This window comes from Dreissena polymorpha, chromosome 4, assembly GCF_020536995.1.
Source record: "Dreissena polymorpha isolate Duluth1 chromosome 4, UMN_Dpol_1.0, whole genome shotgun sequence".
Lineage (NCBI taxonomy): Eukaryota > Metazoa > Mollusca > Bivalvia > Myida > Dreissenidae > Dreissena > Dreissena polymorpha.
The window spans coordinates 48,847,713-48,858,206 of NC_068358.1; the positions used below are offsets into that span (position 1 = coordinate 48,847,713).

Genomic DNA, 10,494 nt, shown 5'->3' on the forward strand with positions numbered 1-10,494 from the left:
CTCATGGAGCTGCACATTTTGAGTGGTGAAAGGTCAAGGTCATCCTTCAAGGTCAGAGGTCAAATATATGTGGCCAAAATCGCTTATTTTATTAATACTTTTGCAATATTGAAGATAGCAACTTGATATTTGGCATGCATGTGTATCTCATGGAGCTGCACATTTTGAGTGGTGAAAGGTCAAGGTCATCCTTCACAAGGTCAAGGTCATCCTACAAGGTCAAACATCATATAGGGGGACATTGTGTTTCACAAACACATCTTGTTTCAGGTTAACCTTTTCCATAAAATGTAACTAATTAGCTGGTTGTTTCGGTAGGTTAATTAACCGGTTAACCTCTTGCATCCCTTATTAAAATGAAAATTGGCTCGAATGTTAAGGTCATTTAGACTCTGCAAAAAACATGGGTTCTCAAACCAGCTCTTTGTCATGTGCACACTTGAGCGTAAAATATTTGAGCCGTCATTTTCATGCAACTTTGTGATGTCTGCTTCGTATAACTACTTATGTCCTTTGTGCAATCCGCACAGACTGATCTAGGACGACACTTTTTGCCTGAACAGGCTTTTCATTATAAAAAGACTTCCTTCAAACGAAAAAATTCCATAAAAGTGTAAAGTGTCGTTCCTGATGAACCTGCGCAGACTTCGTAGACTAATCAGAGACAACACTTAACACACTTGCATAAGGCCCATTTTTCCCAGCTGATAGCGCTGTCCTTGCGAGAGTACCTGCTGAATGCCAGTCAGATGTCACAGGATCTCCAGTGCTCCCTCAACCAGCCTATACGAGACGAGTTCAAATTGCTAGCAGACTGTGTCTACCATGTTCTTGTGTCTGGGAAAGGTAGGGTACTCTAGGTCATTGAGTTTTTTTTGCATGTTTAAATACTCAATAAGCCCATATTGGGGTGTAAATATGTCTAGAAAAATGCCTACCTTTTGCTAGTGTCTGGGAAAGTTAAGGTACTTTGGGTCATCAAGGTTGAAATAAATATAGAAATACTGAACAAGGCCATATGGGGGGGGGGGGGTCAAACTAGCAGAATGTGTTCACCACATGCTGGTATATGGGAAAGGTAAGCCAGTCAATGTAATTTTGCTACTTTTTATGCGGATTGACAAATAATTGAGGATAATGGCTGTAAATTGTCAGAGGTAAATACTTGCAGCCACTGTCTCTGAGGTAGCAATAAAACATTGAAATTCATCCTTCATTTTAATAGGACTCCATCCAGTGATATCAGATCCACTCAAGTTGTCTCAGTCTGCTACATCACCGTTTGTAACCTCTCTATGTAACCATAGTAACCACATTTCAGTGAAGGGTAGCTCCACCCCCAGATCTGCAGGCAGGTTCTGCAAGGACAACAAGGACTGGATCAATGAGAAGATCCAGATACTGGTCACTTACCTCTCCAGCGAGTAAGCTCTCACAGATAGTTAACATACGAGGTGCTTCATTAAAAAATGGGTCTTATGCCATAAGCGTCCGGCATAAGCAGGACCCTTGTTGTCCACTATGAAGATGTATGGTCTCATTTGCGGACAGGGTAGCTCCTGACTAGACTGCGCAACATCACAGGCTGGTCTGGAGCTGCACTGGCCTCTTATAGAATAAGACTCATTCTGGCATGACAGGGCTTGTATATCCTGATATCTGGACTTGATGCATTTGCATGAAGTGTCATGCAGATCAACCTTGGCGGTCGGCATATGCTTATCCAGAACCATTCTTTCTGCAGATAGCATATTTATGTTTAGAACAGACACTAGCACAAAAAATGTCATAAAAGGGGTATTGTCAACCTGGATCAATTGTTAGAATGACTCTCATAATTAGCACAGTTTCACCATAGCACATTTTATGTTATTTATATCAAAAAAGGTGTCCAAAGTGGAAAAACATATGTTCTTGGCTAAATGATGTTTGCAGATTTTTCACAAATATAACATATCATAAACAGTCAAAACCCGATGGCTCGAACTCGCTTGAATTTCTGGTCAGCTCGAACTCTCCCTGAAGCACCGATTCTTTATTGCTATATATTCATATAAATTTCTGTCGGATGGCTAGAATTTGCCAGGGTCGAAATATCGGAAAGCTCGAACTGTTTCAATAGTCCCAGTCACAATTTTCACACATTCTTTTCTTTGTTTGGCTCTAACTCGCTTCAGGTTGCTTAAAGTTGTTAATCGATTAGGAGTGCTTGATTATAGCCACGCCTTAAATGCAAACATGTCATCGACTCAATCGTTAATTGATTTGAGTAAAAAATGATGTTCCATATCAAATCCAGAGTGTTTGTAGATGCAGTATTATTATGGCTGGAACAGCTGCATCAATACATGTACAATGTCTTCTTAATGGAATTGAAGACTTTGTATCCAAACAACGTATTAACATTACACATATTTACATCATGTCATTCTTAAAAAAGCAAATAAATGAATTTATGTAGTGCTGCTAAATATTTCCGCGATGTGTATATAGTGCTCATTCGTGTTTTGTTTCTTAGGGCTGTTTCTTCCATGTACCTGTAAATGTTCTACGTAAAACGCGATTATATAATACATACATGTATGTGTTTTTAACATATATTTGTTTGATTGTTTGTGTAAATGTTTTAAAATATTATATGTTTAGTTCTTGTTGATTCAATAGCAGAAAGTAGTACAGAGTTTAGGCAGTATTAAATACTCTGCCATTGAAGATGTAAATTTGTTGCAGATTCATGTTAGTAATTATAAATAGGTTGGCTCAAATTCCGGATAGCTCAAACTTTTGTTGTTGGTCCCGGCGAGTTCGAGCCATCAGGTTTTGACTATAATTTACCTTGTAATTCGAATTCAACTGTATTAAAATTAATATCTTAAAAATCATTACCGGTACTTTAATTTATGTTAGTGTTGATAAGGATACTTCTTTATTACCTGTACCAATACAATTATTCACCTGGTGAGAAGAGGTATATTAGAGTTGGTTGGTCAGTTTGTTTTCTGTAGCAAAGTTCTTCTACATTTCTCAAGCTATTTAATTGAAACTTAAATATTGTCATCATATTTAAGTGTAAATGTGCAAGACACCGTTGGTCCCCATTGATTCTTACACTGGGGTGTTATTTGCCATTGATCATATATCAAACGTTGAGTATGAGTCATGTTTGTGAAAAAGGTCTAGTTTAATGTAAATGTCTTTGAGAAAATGGGTTCGCTGTATGTTGTTAAGTATTATCCCAGATAAGCGTGTGCAGTTCAAACAGGTTAATTAGGGACAATACTTTCGGCCTAGACTGGATTTTGTTTTAGAACTTTAGAACTTCAAACAAACCGAAATATTCTTGAAAAGCGAAGTGTTGTCACCGATCAGCCTGCAGATTGCTCAGGCTAATGTGGCATTATTCTCTTCGCAAATGCATGAAGCGGAGTTTTTCCACATTGCAGCTTATATTTTCTTCAGAATCTTTGACGAGAGCAGCAATCTGTTGCTCCAGGATGCCAGCACAGAGTTCCAGGACCAGCTGTACATGTCCCTCACCAGTGACCTCCTGGCTACCACACATGGTGAGAATAGGGTGTACAGGGTTGTTGTGTTGCAAGTTTATATATATATGTCGCGTTCTGAGAAAACTGGGCATAATGCATGTGGGTTAAGTGTCATCCCAGATTAGCCTGTGCAGTCCGAAAAGGCTTATCAGGGAAGACACTTTCCGCTTTTATGATATTTTCTGTTTAAAGAAAATCTCTTCTAAGCAAAAATCCAATTTTAGGTAGAAAGTGTCATCCCTGATTAGCCTGTGCAGTCCGATTAGCCTGTGCGGACTGCACAGGCTAATCTGGGACGACACTTTACGCACATGCATTATGCCCAGTTTTCTCAGAACGAGACTCATATAACTTTATCAAAAACATTACCTTGATTTTATTCAAAAAAACAAACTGTAATTTCAATTATTTTAAGAATTTCACAATTTGATTGTTAAAATAGGATACCTATTGTTTAATTGTAATAACTTCATAAAACATACCCTTCTTTATTAACAGGAGAAATTCATCTGGTTTGAAAGTAAATGATAAGAAATAAAACACTCCTAATGTTCTGTTTGAGCTGAACTATTTACCTATACTTAACTTAGAACATGTTGACACAGGCCTGGAAGACTTGAAGCGCCTTTACTGGTTGCTTAGCAACAATGAAGAGTGGCTGCACAAACAGTTGGACATCAAGCATGGCCTGATGCTTGCACAACCTTTCACAGAGAGACTAAAGTTCACTTTGGATATGACTCCACGACCTATAACCTCTGATTTCAATCCTATTACTGCTCATCAACGGATTGGTCCATATAAGTTTGACCATGTGAGTATGTACAAATTAACTTACCGTAAAAAAATGTGTGAATTGACAAACATGTGTAAGTATTTATCTTTTTTCTTTTTTTAGGAACAGTTATATCTGATATTTTATATTCTGTTTCAAAAAACTATTTAAATAAATTATGTGCCCCTCATGTTGAATCAAACTTTTTTTTCTAAAATGCCTTTCAATGTCTTATGCATAGATATAAATAACTCTCTTCCCACCCATTTTCTGTGCTTTGTTTTATGTCTGACTATTCAGTATTACAACTCGAACAGTTAAAATAATAATAGTAGGTAATTTTACATTTATTAAGGTAAACTATATTGAATAAACAAAATGCATCTTCTCAATAGCTGGTATAGAAGATATCGATCTTAAATCATCAATGCCACTCCCTCCTCCTATTGTTGCTAGGCAGCCATAGAGTGCCTGCCAGTGGACTGGGAGAGGCTGCTGCAGTCTGATCTGGGCCTGAGTGAGCTGGGTTTCCGCACGCTACTCTACAACCGCCATGAGATGCAGGACGGGGCCTACCTCGAGGACACTGAAAAGAAACCAGTGGCCGCATTGAGGGCCGTGTTTGAGAATGACCCCAGGGAGCTGAGATAGAAACCATGGCAACGACTTACAAATACACACTTTGATGCTTTTGTAGTTCCTTTGAAAATCATATAAAATATAAGACCTTTCTTAATATATTTAAGTTTTAAGGCTTCTAATGGGAAGAAAACAGCAATAAAACCTGAACAGCCTGAGAGTAACTTGCAGACTGTTCTGGTTTTATGCTTTATTGAGTGAAAAAGAGTTGATAAGGGTTTTAGAACTACCCCATTGAGCTGCAATAGCTGTTATCTTTAAAAAAAACATATGGGTTGTATATGATATTCAGCATAATCTGGCTTGGGGGGATGCTTAAAATTTTAAAAATTACTTGAAAAAAACTTAACACTTTTGTGTAGTGAAAATTATAGTTGGAAAGCATCTTCCTGGAGAATTCAAACAATAAACTAATAAAGGGTTTAGTGTTTTCACTTTTATTTGAATAATCAATGATGGAAGTTTAAATAAATTTAGTTTGATGATTTTGTTTCAGTAGTTTCTCAAAATGTAAATAAGTTGATGTAACTGAAACAACAGCTTGATTCAAACTTGTATGGAAGAAAAATACTCACCTAATTTGGTAAAGCTCATACGCTTGTATTCTTGTTATGAACTACTTAATTGGTAGATAGAAAGGATTATCTGTTAGTCTTATTTGCACAAGGAAGCACTTATTGGAGTAAAAAAAAATTTTTTCATTGTTTAATTTATACAGACTTTTTTATGTATATGTGGAAGATGTATTCCTTGAGTTTGTTTTCACATTTTCCCCAAACTTTTGCTGATATTTATTTAATTTGAATTGCTTTTGACAATTTTTTGTTGATTACAAATTGTTATTTTATCCCATTCACAGTGACGCGTCTCTATACACTTCTATTTGTATTCCTATTTATTGTCCCCTACTGGTGAAACCGGAGGGGACTTATGGTTTGCGCTCTGTGCCTAAGTCTGTGAGTCTGTCAGTCTGTCACACTTTTCTGGATCCTGCGATAACTTTAAAAGTTCTTATATTTTTTTTTTCATGAAACATGGACAGGTGGCAATATGGAGATTATGCACGTCATTTCATTTTGTTCCTACGTCAAGAATTCTGGTTGCTATGGCAACAAATAGACTAGAAATATTGTTGAAAATGGTGGATCCTGCGATTACTTTAAAAGTTCTTGATATTTTTGATGAAACTTGGAACATGTATAGATGGCAATATGGAGATTATGCACGTTATTTCATTTTGTTCCTACGTCGAGAATTCTGGTTGCTATGGCAACAAATAGACTAGAAATGTTGCTGTTAATGGTGGAGTTTTCAAGGTAGGGGACTTATATTGCTTGGCAATAGTCTTGTTAATTATGTGTGCTAAAATGCCTTTATAATTTTTAAATGATCCTGTTTAAAACTGGCTTTGACCAGGGATCATTGCTCAAATAAATCATGCATTTGTATTTTTATCCTGAATAATCTTATTTATCAATACATGAAAACTGCTGTAATGTGGTATTAGTTAAGGTCTTTATAAATATTGAGTGCTTGTTGTTTTTAGGATTTAATAATATATTATGAAACCTATTGTGAATTAAGATTTGAATTTAATCTTGTTTGGATTTAGTTTTCAATCTTTGTTGTATATTGTGTGTGTTGTTCAATTTTGGCAAAAATGTTTTACCATTTTAATTTGATCTCTTTTACTCATATTGTATTTTGACTTAATCTCTGTCGATGTGTAGTTCTTGATTTCTGTTTTTTTTATTTAACTAATCCGTCCACTTGTTTACATTTAATGTAATCTGTATATCCGGCATGGCATTATAGTGGATAATTAAGGACATGCCATTGGTGGTCACGATGTGAGCACCACCATGTCTGTTGATCAATCCATGTTGTAATTATGTTATTTAGGGTCATTGGCAATCAATAGCAAATTTACCATTTAAATGTATGACTAGCTCACTCCCAATGCTCGTAATGCTTCTTTTAGTTGCAATATGTTTATGGAAGACTTATTTTTGACGGTGAATTTGCCAGGACTGTTGAATTTTTGCTACTAATGATTACATTTTTCATATAAATCCTACAGAAAGTAGTATTTAAGAATATTTGTTTAAATTGTACTGAAATTTATAGTTAACAAGGGCTTGAAGGGAACGGAAATTATAGCAAAACAAGAGATGGTTATTGAACTTTTGTATGTACAAATATAACACTTAACAAGTAAAGTAAGCCTTTCCGTTATTCCATTATTAACATTTCCAGTCCGTCTTATATAAATATACATATGCACAGACAGTTTTTCATTTATTTATTGTGTGTTAAGGTGAAGTTTGATACTCAATCCACTGCCAGTTTCCACCTGCTCAACACAGTACTCTAGAACGATCCAAATAGTTCAACCCTGTTTTGCCAATTGTGTGGCCATGCCTGTGATATGATGTTGAATGTGATCATATTTGAATATTGTGAATGTTTGTTTTGGTTTTGTTGTTAACTTAGCTTATTGTTTCAATTATACACTCTTACGCAATGCTGTTTGAGGTACAGACTCAAAGGTTTATTTGAAAAGGCTCTGCCAAACACAGTGCCAGCTATGCATATTATTTTACTTTTTTAAGTATTTCTTTTGTTTTTCAATGGCTTCAGATTTAAAAAAAACTTCAATCAATAAACCAACATGTATGTGTGCTATATTTTGCAGTAATATATATTGTTGTACATTTTGTATTTGTAGTTTTGTTATTTTCTCACGAATTATTGCTTTGTCATAGTGACAGTTGGACTGTTTGGAAAACCTTCAATTGTTTATGTTACCAGCTTCTTTATTTATTTATCTATTTATTATTTGTCTGTTAGAGTAGTGTTATTCGGCAATGAAGACTTGTATCTGTTAAACCAATTGCACCTTAAAAGAATAAAATTTGAAAGAAACAGTTTTATTTTACCCTCATTTATAAAGCACACTTAAGTAACCTTATATGCATGCGCTAATACTAACTTATGGTTGATTTACCATACAATACATTTAATATTTTTTTACATCTCATGTTTACATTAATTGAACAAAGAGCAGCACAAACTTAATATTTTTTTAAAACAATTATTTGAAGGTTTTTATATACGCTCGCAATATATAAATATTGGAACTTGTCACGTGAAACATGCGGTAGCAGTTGCAGATAAATTCTAAGATGGTTTCTCTTTTCCTGCTACATTGCAGTACCCTCTGAGAAGCATAGACACGCTTAGGTGACCTCGTTCATGGAAATCTGAGCTTAATTCACGTGCGTAAAGTGTCATTGCAGATTAGCCTGTGCAGTTCGCTTAGAAGAGACTTTATGTAAGCGAAAAATTCCATAAAAGCAGAAAGTGTCGACCCTGATTCGCACATGCTAATTTTGGACAAGGACCTGTTTTTGACGACACTTAACGCACGTGTATTCAGCTCCCGTTTTCCCATAACACGTCAAATTTTAAGGCAGATAACATGGAGTGCCGTTTTACTGGCAATGCCGGACGCCCACACCTTCTTTGAATTTGCCCAAGGTCTTCGATATCACAACTGTTTGTATTTTCCAAGTTTATTTCAGACGTGTTATTGTAGAATATGTACTGAATTTGTCAGAATTAAGGGCAGATGATTTAAGCCGCGTTCTGGAAAACTGGACTAGATGCATATGCGTAAAGTATCGTCCCAGATCAGCCTGTGCAGTCTGCAGAGGCTTATCAGGAACGACACTTTCCGTCAGGCTGGATTTTCTTTTAGAAAGGCTTTTTTTTAAACGAAAACCTCCATAAAAGAGGAAAGTTTCGTACCTTCGGACTGCACAGGATAATCTGGGACGAAACTTTCCGCATATGCATTTAGTCCAGTTTTCCAAAAACGCGGCACATATTTGTACAAGTCAAGTAAATTTTATTTAAAGTCGGCAAGAGTACATAACATATAAACATAAGCTATAATTATCTTTTAAACCGACATTATTAACAAGTGTAATAATAATAACATTAAAAGCAGCTGTTAAGAGAGGCAGTAACGTAATTTAAACATGTTAAAGACAAACATAATACTAAAGTACATTGTGGCATTAATGGCAAAGCATTTGTCAAACAAACAGAAGTAACTAAAAATAAAACATAAGCAGCTGTTAAGAGAAACAGTAAAGTTATTTAAACATGGTTAAGACAAACATTAATACTAAAGTCCATTATGGCATAAATAGCAAAGCATTTGTCAAACAAACGGAAGTAACTAAAAATAAAACATAAAAACTTAGAGATTTGTGCTAATCTAGACCATAGGCCTACAAATAAATTAATACAATTTAAAAAATAAAATAATTAATTGAAAAAACAACAACAAAAAACAACATTGTACGGGTGACCTTGCGATTACAGCTTGACTATTATCCCGATTCCAGTATAGCGTTACACACGTTCTCCCAGCTCGTTGTAAGGAAATACTCCCCGTTGTCGCCCTGCTTCCACAAGACGCGCACGTACGAGTGGAAGAGATCTCGAATGACAGGCGGGGCACGTGCCATGTCCACGTCGCCTTTCAACATCAGAATGACCGGCTTCCCTACACGAAACGCGACGTCGAATTCTTGTAGGCAATAATCACTACTTACAAAATTGTCTGTTAAGAGAAGCACAACAGTTGCTGATGACTTGGTGCACCTGATTGTCTCGTCCAATATGCTTTTACCGACCCTGAAGTCCTTATCACCGAACGCAATCATGTCTTCCTCTATAGGGATGATGCGGTGAAGATGCTGGTTTAGGAGTGGGTATAGACTGGTATGGACAAAGTCTTCATCTTTGCTTGAATAAATGAGAAATACCAGAAATTCTAGCCGACCGTCGTTTAGTTTGGTAATTGTATTTAATCTTTTCCGACTTTGTCTCCTGTTAGTTCGTCTTTTTATTATGATGTACACCGTCGCAATAGTAATAATGCAAAGGATGATAGCGGTACCAACAGTTACAGAAATTTTTATTTTAAGTTTCAGCGGTTTTTCGCACACATCGTTAATGTCCTTTTGAATGGTTTGTGTTACAGGAACTGACTTTCCGATCTCATTTTTGCATTTAAGATTATCTAAATCCAGAATGTGGGCATGTTGTATTAACCATCGAATGGTGTCATAATCGTCACATTTAGAACACGTAAACGCGTTGTCACTGATTGTTACGTTTGTTGTTTTAGGTAATGCACCCAACGTCATTCTAGCGTTAATATCTAAAGTGGTCAACCTATTACCACGCAAGTACAATCTTTCAAGTACGTGAAGATGATCACATTTAAATGTTAACTTAGTGAGCATGTTTCCCGACAGATCAAGATCCACTAGATAATGGTTGTTAAGAAATAAATTATTTGGAATTGTTGCAATATCGTTTCGGGAAAGATCTAAGAAAGCCAATTTAACAAATTTAGCAAACATTTGTGTAAACATATCATTATGCGTCTTGGCCATATTCCCAAGCTGATTATCCGCAAGGAGAAATGTGTTTAATTCTTTTAAACTTGAAAACGTG

At 35.9% G+C, this 10,494-nt stretch overlaps 1 protein-coding gene across 2 annotated transcripts in view; it reads left to right on the plus strand.

Moving 5' to 3' along the window:
* Nucleotides 1–7,886, plus strand: part of LOC127878148 (uncharacterized protein KIAA0825-like) — a 50,892-nt gene extending 43,006 nt beyond the window's left edge. For both annotated transcript variants that reach the window (XM_052424584.1, XM_052424585.1), the window contains exons 22-26: nt 705–846; nt 1,322–1,424; nt 3,460–3,563; nt 4,151–4,359; nt 4,777–7,886. In XM_052424584.1, coding sequence (XP_052280544.1) covers nt 705–846; nt 1,322–1,424; nt 3,460–3,563; nt 4,151–4,359; nt 4,777–4,971 — 753 coding nt within the window. In that variant the 3' untranslated portion in view covers nt 4,972–7,886. The remainder of the gene's footprint in view (nt 1–704; nt 847–1,321; nt 1,425–3,459; nt 3,564–4,150; nt 4,360–4,776) is intronic.
* Nucleotides 7,887–10,494: the final 2,608 nt, after the last annotated feature.